The sequence below is a fragment of the Squalius cephalus genome (genome assembly GCF_949319135.1).
Source record: "Squalius cephalus genome assembly, chromosome: 13".
Classification (NCBI taxonomy): domain Eukaryota; kingdom Metazoa; phylum Chordata; class Actinopteri; order Cypriniformes; family Leuciscidae; genus Squalius; species Squalius cephalus.
In genome coordinates, this window is record NC_137134.1 from 37,624,561 (window position 1) to 37,640,865 (window position 16,305).

General features: G+C 49.1%; 2 protein-coding genes across 2 annotated transcripts in view; one reads left to right on the forward strand and one right to left on the reverse strand.

Annotated features, from left to right (window-relative positions):
- LOC307170064 (uncharacterized protein) overlaps positions 1-16,305 on the reverse strand; it is a 274,875-nt gene that overhangs the window by 129,810 nt on the left and 128,760 nt on the right. The window lies entirely within an intron of this gene.
- The window catches only part of LOC307170050 (uncharacterized protein), an 82,534-nt gene that overhangs the window by 23,740 nt on the left and 42,489 nt on the right, over positions 1-16,305 (forward strand). The window contains exon 4 of the mRNA XM_079891045.1: positions 11,074-11,727. Coding sequence (XP_079747171.1) covers positions 11,074-11,727 — 654 coding nt within the window. The remainder of the gene's footprint in view (positions 1-11,073; positions 11,728-16,305) is intronic.

A 16,305-nucleotide genomic window follows, 5' to 3' on the forward strand; every position in this document is an offset into this window, starting at 1 on the left:
AAGCGTCACGTCTATGTTCATGTTTTAGAGTTCATGCCACACCACGCTTTTGTTTTATGTTTGATCTTGGCTCTTGTTGTGTGAATTAACTGCACATGGGTTCTCCACAACTTGCCTTCAGTGGATCCATTAGAAGTGGTTAAAAGTGGACAAGCTCAAAATATTTTAGACACCATTTACACCTGTATATAGCGTCGTCCACGTAACCCGATCGACCAAAACACTTCTTAATACCAGATGAAAAAAGGGCCATAGAAAAGAGCAGAAGAACAATGAAAACCTGAGCACAAACTAACTGGTTCTTGCATCTATCATGACCCGTCAGGTTTCATTGTATGTAAAAACGAGATTTGATAGCTTTGGCATGAGAAAGAGAACTTGCGCTGCGCCCCCTAGGAGGCACTATGGGGGAATGCCTCCGGCATGACCGGTGTCTGAAACATGAGTCTAAACACAACAATGAACTTGACATTGGCAGGTGGCAACTACTGGTACGACCGTGAGTATAAAAGGGCACCTGTGCAATACGTCATCGTCTTTCTTGTCTTTAGAAGACCATTTGATTGTACATGAGTGAGAAGCATGCGCGTTTAGCTCTCAAAGAAGTTGAATGCGGGCATTGTGAGGATTTCTCAATGAAAAGCTCTGTTCGCGCGGTCTCTATTCTCGAGGGATGTGGGACGTGCATTTGTGTGGAATGCTGGTAGGTATTATGGATTCACTAGACTTAGTACAAGAAGCTTTTTCTTTTCTGGTCTCTCCTGAGGGACAGTAGTTAGCATTTGCACAAGCGTGTTCAGCTCTCGAGGGAGTTTAAGGCCCTCATAGCGATGCATTCGTGTCTGTTCTCATATGATTCTTTTCAGAGTGATAGAATCTGACACTTGATCTAGTGCGCTTGACCCCCGAGGGGGTTAAATGCACACTTTTTTGCAATGTGTGCATTTAAAAAAAGAACAGAGATGCTGTACTAAAACCTCCACTCTGCAGGGCTTCGCGGTCCAGTTAGTCTAAGTTGCTAGCTGTCTAACAGAAGTTGTGAGTGTTAGGCTCACTGTGAGCCTCCTTAAATGCTGGCCTGAATAAGAGAATGTAGTTAGGCCTCCTCTCTTTTAGAGTCATCCTGCTGAGGCCTCCATTCTTCAGAAGCTCTGGTTTTTGTGACCCTTTATTTACTTATATTACTTATTTATTCACACGTCTGCGGCACGTTAGATAGGCGCCTTGTCTATTTTTGACGGATGGCGCATCCAAAAGCCAGTGTGCTCCTCCTGCTCACAGGCACTGTATGTGAAATATAGATACAAGATAATTTAGGATGTATTTTAAAAGACTAAAACACACAAATCTTTTATCCTTATCGTTCATAATGGAACTTTTAAGTGTATTACCTTTGTCTGTAGGCTACAGCACAATAAAATAGGACATAGCAATAAACACAACAATAAACACAATCAAACAGGGCAAACATAACAATTTAGCCAACTTAACCATGGTAGAACCCCAAAAATCAAGACGTTTGTCTCACGCATCCAGTCGCTTCGCTTCTGAAATGCTTGTTGGCACCGCGTGGAGGACAGAACAAAACCTCATTGGAGCTGTAATGCGCCGCAGATGTGTGGAGTGTAAATAAGGGGTCAGGGGTCTTGTCTTTTATCGCGATGCTGGTGTGCACCTTAAGCCGCGGTCACACTAGACTTTGAGCATGCAAAATTTCCCTTTCAGTCGCTCACGTTCGACGTAACGTCGACGTGACGACGTAATTGGGATCACTTCAGGGAGCCCTATCAACTTCGAGTGTCTACAGAACGAGCCAATGAACGTTGGCGTGCGTGAATCGCGACACGCGCCCCCGCCCCGCCGCGCGGGTATAAACAGGAAGCGGGCGCACGCACACATTGTCTTTCACTTCGGAGCCGAGCTTTCGTTTGACTTCTGAACCTACAGACTGCTTACTGAGAACGAGAAGACTCTCATTCGTGTTGGTGTGACGGCGCCATCAGTGGTGGCCGCGAGCATTGCAGCTCTCAACTGCTGTTTTCATAGCACTGCTGTTTGTGTATTGTGTGTGTGTGTCGGTATCGGTGGGCGTTTCCCCTGTGTGTTATTCACACCACGGCTACCCCTGGGTGCCTCAGCACTGAAAGAGAGTTTCTATTTTTTTGTTTTCACTAAAAGAGCAACACAAGCGTGACCCTGCGTCTTTTTCAAGATGTCATTCCGCTTGTGCGTTTCTGGATGCCGTCGTTCCCTGGTGCCAGCAGATGGCCACAGCAGTTGCCTCTCGTGTTTGGGCATTCAACACGCTGAGGCAGCTTTTGTGGATAGTTCATGTTCCCATTGCGGGAATATGACTATTGCAGCGCTTAGATCAAGATTTGCTTACCTCAAGGGAGGTGCAGTCCCCTCGCCTATGCCCCGATCTAGTATCTATTCTGCCCCGCAGAATAGACCTACTTCGGTGCATGACCAGGGTGATCTGAGGATTACCGTGAGGGCTTCCCCGTCGAGTCATCCTCCGCGGGCCCCTCACGCCTCACAAGCGCTGTCGCCATTGGGGCTCCTTAGTGAATGTCTTGGTCCTTCTCCGGAACGGCCAACCGTTTCCTTTGGGGCTCCAGCTGACGATCAGATGTCGATCGCAGCATCGAAGGGGGAGCTGTCCTCTGGAAATGACGACTCGGCTGCGTTGCCCCCCTCGGGGTGTGTAGCGTTGTCCGAGCCAGATCCAGAATGGACTGCTATGCTTTCCCGGGCCGCCGAGAAGGTCGGGCTTGCGTGGAATCCTCTACCACGTCCCGAACCTTCTCGGTTGGACGATTGGTTTTTCGGGGCGGGCCGTGCTGGTTCTCAGTGCGCCGCCCCGGTACCTTTCTTTCCGGAAGTGCATGAGGAGCTTTCTAGGACATGGAAGGCACCGTATAGTGCCCGAAGCCGTTCTAGTGGCTCCTCACCCCTCGCCACCCTCGACGGCGGGGCAGCTAAGGGGTATGTGGATATCCCCCCAGTGGAGCGGGCCGTCGCGAAGCAGCTGTGTCCGGCGTCCGCTTCCTCTTGGCGGGGTAATCCACGCCTCCCGTCCAAGGCCTGTAAGTTTTCGTCCGGTCTAACGGCGAAGGCTTACAAGGCCTGTGGACAGGCTGCTTCCGCCCTCCATGCCATGGCGCTCTTGCAGGTCCACCAGGCCCAGGCGCTCATGGACATGAATGAGGGTGGTTCTGACCCAGAGCTCCTCCGGGAGCTCCGTGTGGCAACCGACCTCCCCCTTCGGGCGACGAAGGAAACCGCACGTTCAGTTGGTCAGGCGATGTCCACCTTGGTGGTCCAGGAGCGCCACCTTTGGCTCAACCTGGCGGATATGAGGGACACCGATAAATATCGGTTCCTGGATGCCCCTCTTTCCCAGGTTGGGTTGTTCGGCGACATCCTGCCCCGGCGGACCGCTGCTGCTCCCACCCGTCCGCCGGCCGCAGACCCTCCGTCTACTCGTCGCCGAGGTCGGCCTTCTGCGGCGTCCTCCGCTCCCGCTAAGCCCCAGCAACCATCCAGGCCTCAGCGCGGAGCAAGCTGTAGGAAGCCGACCCCGCCCGTCCAGGCCGCTGCCAAACCAGGAGGCAAGCGACGGTGCAAACGACCCTGAGACGGGCGGCCCGGAGGTGGATCAAGTTGCTCTTCAGGAGATGGCGAAGGCGCCACTCCTTCCCCCGGTGGAGGGCCGGGCGGAGAATCTTTTGTTTCCTTTTCTTTTTGTTCCGCCACTGACCCACGGGTGGTACCCACATTTTCAAAAAAAGAGCAATTTCTGAAACCTCTGGGCCCCAAGAGGGCGCGCTTGGCAGTCGACGACGCCGCCATGCCTTGTCACTCCCGAGCCCCTCTTTCATCGCCAGCAAGCAGCAGTGGCTGTGTTCCGGACGTGCTGTCGCCTCCTCACACTCACTCTGCCCTTCGTCGGAAGCAGGTATGTGTTGCACCACACACTCAGACCCCACTTCGGGCCGCTGTGCCGTCCGAGTCGGGTCCCTGCATTCCGCCGCGCTGCCCCACCCCGGGTACGTCTGTGGTGTCTCTGGGAGCCTGGTTAACGCTTCCCAGCCCGTCTCGCTGGCTCATCCGTACCATCAGACTCGGCTATGCGATTCAGTTCGCCCGGCGTCCCCCTGCTTTCAAGGGCATTCTGTTCACCCGTGTTCTGGCGGACAGTGCCCCTGTGCTCAGGGCCGAGATCGCAGTCCTACTGGCGAAGGACGCGATCGAGCCGGTCCCTCCAGCCGATATGAAGACCGGCTTCTACAGCCCGTACTTCATTGTACCCAAGAAAGGTGGTGGGTTACGACCAATCTTGGACCTGCGTGTCCTGAACCGGTCCCTTCACAGGCTACCGTTCAAGATGCTGACGCAGAAACGCATTTTCAAATGCATCCGTCCCCAAGATTGGTTTGCAGCGATCGACCTGAAGGACGCGTACTTTCATGTCTCGATTCTCCCTCGACACAGACCGTTTCTTCGCTTTGCGTTCGAGGGACGGGCATATCAGTACAAGGTCTTACCCTTCGGGCTGGCCCTGTCGCCCCGCGTCTTCATGAAAGTCGCGGAGGCGGCCATTGCTCCCATGTGCGAGCGTGGTGTTCGCATTCTCAACTACCTCGACGATTGGCTTATTCTGGCCCAGTCGAGAGAGCAGTTGTGCGAACACAGGGACATGGTGCTCAGTCACCTCAGCCACCTAGGGCTTCGGGTCAACTGGGAAAAGAGCAAACTCACCCCCGGGCAGAGGATCTCTTTTCTCGGTATGGAGTTGGACTCGGTCAACATGACAGCGCGCCTCACCGAGGCCCGTGTCCAGTCAGTGTTGAACTGCGTGAGCACGCTCAGACGCAGAACAGCGGCACCACTGAAACTCTTTCAGAGGCTCCTGGGGCATATGGCATCTGCAGCCGCGGTTACGCCGCTCAGATTGCTTCATATGAGGCCGCTCCAACACTGGCTCCACGATCGAGTCCCGAGATGGGCATGGCAGAGCGGCTCGTGCCGGGTCCAAGTGACTCCGCACTGTCGCCAAACTCTCAGCTTGTGGTCGGACCCTTCGTTCCTGCGGGCAGGTGTTCCCCTGGAACAAGTGTCCAGGCACTCTGTGGTCTCCAAGGATGCCTCTGCCACCGGCTGGGGGGCCACGTACAACGGGCATGCAGCTTCAGGTCTGTGGACGGGGCCTCAACTGCATTGTCACATCAACTGCCTCGAGTTGTTAGCAGTACGTCTTGCACTGAGCCGTTTCAAAACGCTGCTACTAGGCAAGCACGTACTGGTCCGTACGGACAGCACTGCGACCGTTGCGTACATCAACCGCCAAGGTGGTCTACGTTCCCGCCGCATGTCACAACTCGCCCGCCATCTTCTCCTCTGGAGTCAGAAGCATCTGAGGTCGCTTCGTGCCGTTTACATTCCGGGCCTGCTCAATCGTGCAGCCGACGAGCTCTCACGTCAGCAGGTGCTGCCGGGAGAATGGCGACTCCATCCCCAGGTGGTCCAGCTAATTTTCAGGCGCTTCGGGACCGCACAGGTAGATCTGTTTGCCGCTCCGGACACGTCTCACTGCCAGTTGTTCTATTCCCTGACCGAGGGGACCCTCGGCTCGGATGCTCTGGCACACAGCTGGCCCCGGGGCCTACGCAAGTATGCATTTCCCCCAGTGAGCCTTCTTGCACAGACTAAAATACTAGAAAAAGTTGTGTCCTCTCAACTGGGCTCTTTCTTGCAAGAAAATGACATCTATGAAAAGTTTCAGTCTGGGTTCAGGCCGCATCATAGCACTGAAACTGCGCTCGTTAAAATCACAAATGATTTACTTTTAGCTTCTGACCAAGGCTGTATCTCAATACTAGTTTTACTTGATCTTAGTGCTGCGTTCGATACTATAGATCATACAATACTCTTAGATCGACTACAAAATTATACTGGTGTTCAAGGACAAGCATTAAGCTGGTTTAGATCGTATTTATCTGACCGCTACCATTTTGTTTATTTAAATGGAGAAAAATCGATCATAACTCCTGTAAACTATGGAGTGCCGCAGGGATCTGTCTTAGGCCCTCTATTATTCTCAATATATATGCTGCCACTTGGAAATATTATAAGGAAACATGGAATTAGTTTCCATTGTTATGCTGATGACACTCAAATATATATTTCATCACGGCCGGATGAAAACGCTAAATTATCCAAATTGACAGAGTGTGTTAAAGATATAAAAGATTGGATGACGCGCAATTTCCTTTTATTAAATCCAGACAAGACAGAGGTAATACTTATCGGTTCAAAAAACCACCCACAAAACCTCTCACAATACAACTTTAACATAGTAGGATGTCCTGTTACTTCATCCTCTACAGTAAAAGACCTGGGTGTTATACTAGACTGCAACCTCTCTTTTGAAAATCATATTTCATATGTTACAAAAACAGCCTTTTTCCACCTTAGAAACATTGCTAAGCTACGTAACATGCTATCAGTTTCTGACGCAGAAAAGTTAGTTCATGCATTCATGACCTCGAGACTAGATTACTGTAATGCTTTATTAGCTGGTTGTCCTGCATCCTCAATAAACAAGCTACAGTTAGTTCAAAATGCCACCGCTAGAGTTCTAACTAGATCAAGAAAATATGATCATATAACACCAATTTTATCATCACTACATTGGTTACCTATAAAGTCACGTATTAATTACAAGGTATTGCTACTGACTTATAAAGCCCTAAACGGCTTAGCTCCAGTCTATTTAACCGATCTTCTATCGCCCTATAATCCATCGCGCTCTTTAAGATCACTAAAATCGAGGCTTTTGGTCATACCTAGGATATCCAGATCCACCAAAGGAGGGAGAGCATTTTCACATTTAGCTCCAAAACTCTGGAATAGTCTTCCGGATACTGTTCGTTGCTCAGACTCGCTCTCCCAGTTTAAAACTAGATTTAAGACGCATCTCTTCAGCCAGGCATTTATATAATACTTTTAATCTTACAGTTAAATCCGGTCTCTAGTTCATAAACGCCAGAGGAGAACTGGCCCCCGACTGAGCCCGGGTTCTCCCAAGGTTTTTTTTTCTCCATTAGGTCACCTGATGGAGTTTTTCGGTTCCTTGCCACTGTTGCCTTTGGCTTGCTCAGTTGGGGATATTTGGGGATATTTAATTGAATTAATCAATCAACGATACCATTGATCAGCATTACCAAACGTGGACGTTCCACTAGAAACAAACATTGATGTATTGTTTTAATTTATTACTGTGAAGCTGCTTTGATACAACCTATGTTGTGAAAAGCGCTATATAAATAAACTTGACTTGACTTGACAGACCTTGTGCAAAGTCAGGGAGGACGAGGAGCAGGTCTTGTTAGTTGCGCCGTATTGGCCCAACCGGACCTGGTTCCCGGAACTAGTGCTCCTCGCGACAGCCCCTCCCTGGCCCATCCCTCTGAGAGAAGACCTGCTCTCTCAGAGACGGGTTACCCTATGGCACCTCTGGAAACTCCATGTCTGGTCCCTGGACGGGACGCGGAGGTTCTAAGTGACCTACCCCCTGCGGTAGTTGACACCATCACTTCCGCTAGAGCCCCCTCTACGAGGCGCCTCTATGCATTGAAGTGGAACCTGTTCGTTGACTGGTGCTCCTCTCATGAGGAGAACCCCCGATCTTGCTCGATCAGAGCCGTGCTTTCCTTCCTGCAAGAAGGGCTGGAGCGAAGGCTGTCTCCCTCCACCCTTAAAGTGTATGTTGCCGCTATTGCTGCACATCACGATGCTGTTGATGGTAAGTCTTTGGGAAAGCATGACCTGATCGTCAGGTTCCTGAGGGGAGCAAGGAGACTGAATCCTCCTCGCCCACTCTCTATACCCTCTTGGGATTTGTCTCTGGTCCTTTCGGCACTTCAGAGACCACCCTTTGAGCCTCTGCAATCAGCTGAGTTAAAAATTCTGTCCTGTAAGACAGTACTCCTGGTTGCATTGGCCTCTATCAAGAGGGTAGGGGACCTGCATGCATTTTCGGTCGACGAATCGTGCCTAGAATTCGGCCCGGATAACTCTCACGTCATCCTGAGACCCCGGCCCGGATACGTGCCCAAGGTTCCTACCACTCCCTTCCGGGACCAGGTAGTGAACCTGCAAGCGCTGCCTTCGGAGGAGGCAGACCCAGCCCTGGCTTTTCTCTGTCCCGTTCGCGCTCTGCGTCTGTACGTGGACAGAACTCAAAGCCTCAGGACCTCAGATCAGCTCTTCGTCTGTTACGGAGGCCAGCAGAAAGGGAAGGCTGTCTCCAAGCAGAGGATGGCCCACTGGATAGTGGATGCCATCGCCTTGGCTTACGAAGCCCAAGGCGTGCCCTGCCCGCCTGGGTTGAAAGCCCACTCCACTAGGAGTGTCGCTTCTTCCTGGGCGCTGGCTCACGGCGCCTCGCTGACAGACATCTGTAGAGCTGCGGGCTGGGCGACACCTAACACGTTTGCTAGGTTTTATAGCTTACGTGTTGAGCCGGTTTCTTCCTGTGTGCTCGCTTCTACTAGCCGGTAACACCGAAGTTCCCGCTCTAGTGTCGGCTTGCTGCGCCACTCCCTTCCTAGGAACGGATACGTGCGCTTTTTACTCCAGTCGAGTTCCCTACTTGGCGAACCCTGTGAGTTCCTCCACACCCCTTCGTCAGTCGGACGTTGCGGAGCGTCCGACGTCAGGCCTAGTGCTTGGATGCTTGTGTAACTTGTGCTAGGCTGGGTTCCATATGTGGTGATCCCTGCGGCGATCCCATATGTGTATTCCTCCACGACCAGCTCCCTGCGGTGAGCCCGTGTCTTCCCTCGGCAGAGTCTGCTCTGCCGTCACTGTCGGTGTAGTCTCCCCCTTCGGCTGGAGCCACCCCAGTGACATTCCATATGTCGCACTGCCCCTTCGGCCAGTCCATATGTGTATTCTCCACATGTTACCTCCCTTCGGGCAGGATGTGGCTCCGCAGCGTTCTTTCCCCTGGAGAGGTACGCTTTCCCAGTGTTATCCAAGAGTTCCGCTGTGTGGGGTGTAATGGAACAGCAGTTGAACTCCCTCTACGCAGGTCTTCCGCCCCAACAGTTGGGGGTCTGAGAGTCTTGCTTAGGGCGCTGGATGTGGAAGCAACCGTGGCGTTTTCCATGGGATCCCAATTACGTCGTCACGTCGACGTTACGTCTCCCGTTCCCTCCTTCAGGGAACGAGGGTTACATCAGTAACCGAGACGTTTTTCAGACACTGCAATGGTCATGATATGACATCACTATGAAGCGTCTTTTTTATAAACATGAATTCAACATAACAAATAGTAATGCACTCAAAAAAACTCAAAAATATCAAATCTACTCAATTTTACTGCAGAAAATATCACTCTTTTTATTCAGCCAAGAGGTCACGATGTATCGTATCAATCTTCTACTGGTCAATTCACAGCTCAGAGTTAACCAAGCTTGAACTTTGGAATTTTTCGCATGAGCTTGCGTTTCTGGTCTGACGCATTTGTATGCGTTTGAATGGAAGTCATTGGAATGAAAAGTGCAGTGTGACCACCCCTTTCGGATGGGGACTCCTTTGAGTCTTTGGCCAATTTTAGCCATTTAGGCACTCATCCCTTCAGCATGGGTATTCCGTTCCCCATAGCACCCCCTAGGTTACACACCTTGAGTTCCCTTTCGAAAGGGAACATCTCAGGATACGCATGTAACCATGGCTCCCTGAGTAGGGGAATGAAACACTGTGTCCCTTTGCCATGCTTCAGGTATTCCTGCACACCTCTCCTTCTGACAAGAAATGGATGACGTATTTCACAGGTGCCCTGGCATTTCCCATAGTGCCCTCTAGGGAATGCAGCGTCTCATTCTCCTTCTCAGGAAACCATGGTTACATGCGTAACCTGAGACGTTTTTTCATAATGTGACAAAATCAGAAACGAGTCGTTTTCTGAGCTTGGTTTCATTAAAAGCTGTTTTTGGACTAACAAGGAAGTTTTGAGTTCTGAAACTTACAGAATATATTTATAGTACAATGACCTTTTATATGTCAAAAGTAAGGGTGTCACGATTCTCCAAATCCTCGATTCGATTACATTTTCGATTCTAAAGTCACGGTTCGATTCGATTCTCGATTTAAAAAAAAAAAATTGAAAGCACAAGCTATGCCATTTTTAGACTTCTATGCAATATAATAATATCTGACCTTTGTTCGCAATGTACCACACACTACATTGTCAAATTTAAAACGTTTATTAACAACATAATGTAACAATAACTTATATCTTCAGTCAATTGGAAACTTAAACAATATAACCTATTACTTATTATAGACCCGGGGCTCCCTGGACTCCTCAGAGCAGTCACAGGCGAATAGCACAGCGTTTTAAATTGGGTTCCCACAGCGTTTGCATCGCAGTACGAGAGAAGGTTCTCGTGAGGGAACGTACTTGGTTCCTTGTGTAACCTCGGTTCCCTTAGAGATAAGGGAACGAGTACTGCGTTGCCTTGCCGTGCTATTTCGCTCATATCTGGTACTTCGCTTCAGTCGATTTAAACCTAAAGTCCTTTGGCGAGTTTTCTCTGAATTTATACACTTCAGCCGCGTCCAAATTGGCGCGCTCGAGGTTGGCAGGGCGCCAAGCGCTCTCATTGAACCGCACGCCACTGCTAACTCGCCATAGGTTCGTGCAGTTGCCGCAGCACAGCCAATCAGCTCGCTCAGACGAGCTATGATGCTCTCGCTGTGCAGCTGCAATGCGTTTTAAAATAAAGGCTTCAATATTCTCGAGAAAAGGAGTTTTACCTATTACAGGCAAGCCGAGGTGACGTGGCATACGGGGCGTGGCTGCATCGACGATTCCATTTTTTGATTCGATAATCGAGATTGAGCATTAATTTCGATCGATTTCGATTTAAAATCGAAATCGTGACACCCTTAGTCAAAAGATCAAGGAAAACTTGATTTTTCAATTCATAACCCCTTTAATGAAGCATACATTTTGTACCAAAGCTAAACTGAGTCATCTGTGTCTAAATTTTGTTTCAGTGACTACTTCTGGAAAAGGAAAGCTGAACATTGTGCTGTGTGGAAACAATACAACACTCAAGGACAAGGTGTCTAAAATATTTAGAGGAACAATAAATAAACAAATTAAGAAACTTCAGAAGGAGAAGAGAAATGTGTGTGTGAAGATAGAGGAGAAGATTAATGGACGGCAGATTACTGTAATACAGCTTCCAGCCCTCAGTCAGATCTCAGAGGAGGAAGTGATGCGGGAGACTCTCCGCTGTGTGTCTCTCTGTGATCCTGGAGTTCATGTGTTCGTCCTCATTACTCCTGTCAGTCAACTGACTAATGAAGACAAAGCAGAAATGGAGAAGATTAGAAGATTATTTTACTCTAATGAGCACTTCATGGTGCTTTTCACTAGTGATCTCACTGTTGACCAAAGTGTGTCAGACTTTGTAGCATCTGCAGAATCTCAGAGCATCGTGAGTCTCTATGGGAATGGGCACCATGTGATGGGGTTAAAGGACCAAAAAAAGATCTCAGACCTGCTAGATTGTGTAGAGAGAATGAAGACTGAACCCTATTCACTTCAGATGTATATGAGAGCTCAAGAGAAGAGAGTCAGAGATGAACTAGAGGAGAAACTGGGTAATGAAATAAAAGAGTTACAGGAGAAGATCAAGACACCGGGTGAGTGAATTCATTTACTTTTCTGAATAAAGCATATTTGTGAGAATACAGTAATAGCATTCAGGTTTTTTGTATTTACTGTATTGAGGGGGGTAAATTGATGTGAACCGATGATTCTGTGACTCATTCATAGATTCTTGCTTCATTCCTGAATGAATCAGCCGTTTGAATCAATTGGTTGTATTGAACGACTGAATGAGTCATCCACTAAGACATGCCGTCATCGACTGAGGGTTTTAGTTTCAAATTTTAAAGTATTATTTTTTTTTTTTCACTTTTACTTTCTAATAAAATCCATTTATTATTTTAATATTCATTTGTAAACCCATTAATACACATTTAAAACCCACTATTTTTAAGCATTATTTATGCAACTCTAAATTGTAAATTGTAAAGTGTAAATGCAATGCAAACAGTCTGTGTAAATATAGCTAAATGAAACTTCTGAAAAAAATGTTATGGCCACATTGTAACCTTAAAAGGTCTATGTTTATTACTTTTCTTTCTATAACACAATGACTTTAAATTATCTTTTTGGGGTAATTTCTCAGGCAAAAGTGATGTGCAACTAATTTGTGATTAATTAGATTAATTAATCAGCACTCGTTAATTAGATAAAAAAAAGTTGCACTGGCTTGACTACCCTAATTATGATATAGTATATCAACAACTGATATTATGATATATGATTATGATAAATAATGAATTGGGGTCACAATTTGTCTTACAAAACAAAGTGAAAATTAAAATAGTATTTCTAATGTAATTTTATTCAATACTGTTATTGGTTATATGATCATATATTATTGTAAAGTAGCATATAATGAGCTTATAAATAATCAAGCCTATTACACAGCTCTCAGGAGTTCTTGATTCCGTTTTGTCAAATGTTTATGAATAATGGCTGTTCATAAGTCATAACTCAGCTAGTTTCCTGTTGTTATGATTCCTGTCTTGTGTTTCCCTCGTCTTGTGTGGACTTTAGTTATTTCCTGTTCTGTGTCATGTTTTGTAGTCCTTTGTAGTTTTTCTAGTTTATTAGTATCCCCAGGTGTTTCTAATTAGCCACACCCCCTTATCTTGTTTAGCTTGTTGGTCCCTGTGTATTTATAGCCCTTGTGTTTCACTTGTTACTTTGTCAGTTGTTGTACATGTAAGGGTTGCTTCTAGTCTTGTCATGCTTGTGGTTTTGTTTCTTTTTCCCTGAAGTTCTTTATTATTTGTTCTATGTTTATTTCATTAAAACCTTGCGCTTAGATCCTTGCTTCCGCCTGCTTTCTCCGGCACATTACAGAACAACTGACCGACTATGGATCTAGCAAGTACTAGCTGGGACCCACTGAGCAAAATTTGTTCTATTTTTCAAGATGATCGCAGTATCGAAAGTTATGTGGAGGAGTTCCTTTTTTTATAGTCATCTCGTTCCTGGGAACGATGCTAGGCTGAAGGACTGTTTCTGGAGTGGACTAGAACAGGACATTAGCTTAAATTTACCAGAGGAAGACCCCAGCTGGACCCTGGTACAGTACATTGACTTTGTCCTGCAGTTTTGTGGTTCCCCCTTCACTGTAGGGGAGGTGGAGAAACTTCACGCCAGTCCAGCCGAGCCTGCACTTCACGCCAGTCCAGCCGAGCCTGCACATCATGCCATACCAGCCAAGCCTGCACTTCACGTCACGTCTGCCAAGCCTGTGTCTTCGGACAAGATGGCCGCCACAGAGACTGTTCACCTCACGTCTGCCGAGCCTGTGTCTTCAGACAAGATGGCCGACGCCGAGCCTGTTCACGTCACGGCTGCCGAGCCTGTGTCTTCGGACAAGATGGCTGCCTCAGAGACTGTTCACGTCACGTCTGCTGAGCCTGTGTCTTCAGACAAGATGGCCGACGTCGAGCCTGTTCACGTCACGTCTGCCGAGCCTGTGTCTTCGGACAAGATGGCCGCCACAGAGCCTGTTCACGTCACGTCTGCCGAGCCTGTGTCTTCAGACAAGATGGCCGATGCCGAGCCTGTTCACGTCACGTCTGCCGAGCCTGTGTCTTCAGACAAGATGGCCGATGCCGAGCCTGTTCACGTCACGTCTGCCGAGCCTGTGTCTTTGGACAAGATGGCCGCCACAGAAACTGTTCACGTCGCTTCTGCTGATCCAGAGACTGTTCACGTCGCTTCTGCTGATCCGGAGACTGTTCACGTCGCTTCTGCCGATCCAGAGACTGTTCACGTCACTTCTGCTGATCCAGAGACTGTTCACGTCGCTTCTGCTGATCCGGAGACTGTTCACGTCGCTTCTGCCGATCCAGAGACTGTTCACGTCACTTCTGCCGATACAGAGCCTTCACCGCTGGTCCCATCCAGCACCGAGTCCTCTTCATCGCTGGTTCCGTCCAGCTCAGAGCCCTCTTCACCGCTGGTCCCGTCCAGCACAGAGCCTTCACTGCTGGTCCCATCCAGCACAGAGCCCTCTTCACCGCTGGTCCCATCCAGCACCGAGCCCTCTTCATCGCTGGTTCCGTCCAGCTCAGAGCCCTCTTCACCGCTGGTCCCATCCAGCACCGAGTCCTCTTCATCGCTGGTTCCGTCCAGCACAGAGTCTTCACTGCTGGTCCCGTCCAGCACAGAGCCTTCACTGCTGGTCCCATCCAGCACAGAGCCCTCTTCACCGCTGGTCCCATCCAGCACCGAGCCCTCTTCATCGCTGGTTCCATCCAGTTCAGAGCCCTCTTCGCCGCTGGTCTCGTCCAGCACAGAGCCTTCTTCACCGCTGGTCCCGTCCAGCACAGAGTCTTCACTGCTGGTCCCGTCCAGCACAGAGCCCTCTTCATCGCTGGTTCCGTCCAGCTCAGGGCCCTCTTCGCCGCTGGTCTCGTCCAGCACAGAGCCTTCTTCACCGCTGGTCCCATCCAGCACAGAGCCTTCACTGCTGGTCCCGTCCAGCACAGAGTCTTCTTCGCCGCTGGTTCCGTCCAGTTCAGAGCTCTCATCGCTGCCCAGCTCCAAGCCCTCTTTGCCGCTGGTCCTGCCCAGCTCAAAGCCCTCTTCGCAGCTGGTCCTGCCCAGCTCAAGGCCCTCTTCATCGCTGGTCCAGGACTCTTTACCGGGAAGCCTCCCCAAGAAAATTTTGGGGGGGGGGCAATACACCTCCGGACCAGTCTGATCTGCCAGGACCGCCAGAGGGGTGGTCTCCTGTTCCGCCGTGGCCGCCAGAGGGGTGGTCTCCTGTTCCGCCGTGGCCGCCCGAGGGGTCGTCTCCGCCGTGGCCGCCCGAGGGGTCGTCTCCGCCGTGGCCGCCCGAGGGGTCGTCTCCGCCGTGGCCGCCGAAGGGTCGTCTCCGCCGTGGCCGCCCGAAGGGTCGTCTCCGCCGTGGCCACCCGAAGGGTCGTCTCCGCCGTGGCCGCCCGAAGGGTCGTCTCCGCCCTGGCCGCCCGAAGGGTCGTCTCCGCCCTGGTTGCCTGCTCTGCCATGGTTGCTTGCACAGCCTGCTCCGCCCTGGTCGCCTGAACTGGCTGCTCCACCCTGGCCTCTCGTCCTGTCACAGTCTCCAGGCCCTCTTCCGTTCCATGGGCCTGGCCCTCCATCCCGCCCCCGGATCCGCCTCCGACCCACCACCCTCCTGGACTATTGTTTTTCTGAGGAGTGTCTGGAATACACTCCTTAAGTGGGGGGCTATGTTATGATTCCTGTCTTGTGTTTCCCTCGTCTTGTGTGGACTTTAGTTATTTCCTGTTCTGTGTCATGTTTTGTAGTCCTTTGTAGTTTTTCTAGTTTATTAGTATCCCCAGGTGTTTCTAATTAGCCACACCCCCTTATCTTGTTTAGCTTGTTGGTCCCTGTGTATTTATAGCCCTTGTGTTTCACTTGTTACTTTGTCAGTTGTTGTACATGTAAGGGTTGCTTCTAGTCTTGTCATGCTCGTGGTTTTGTTTCTTTTTCCCTGAAGTTCTTTATTATTTGTTCTATGTTTATTTCATTAAAACCTTGCGCTTAGATCCTTGCTTCCGCCTGCTTTCTCCGGCACATTACACCTGTATACAGCAGAGGTGCTGCTCTCACATCTCTCCTATCACCCTGTGATCTTCGTAATTTCTCACTTGAAAACAACCGGTTTGCAGAACCTTAAAGCTAACGAACAAGAAAGCTGATAAAATCATTTAAACTCGGATCAATATTTAATGTACATTTTGTTTTTTAATTGGTAAGCTGTTTAATAATCTGTGATCAGGATACCAACATGAAATGGAGGTTGAGTTTACCATGCTGTTAAGAATAGTTTTAAACATAAAATAAAAATAACAATACTCGTAACAAATATCAGGGATCATATGAAAAAGATCCCTGGAGTCCCCGCCCTCACTCCCAAGGCTTCAAAACATGGTTCAAATTACTCACACTTCGGTTTTTATCAAAGTTTTAGGGTCACAGTTTCATATGGGCAATGTTCAAGGAAAAAAGGACTAAAGAAAATAAGAACAAATAATCAAACTAAAAGCAACAGCACAAATAAATAAATAGAGCAAAGAAACAAATAAAATTTTAAGGTATCGAACAGTAGTTTTCAGGTAAAGAAATTGAATAAAAGTATA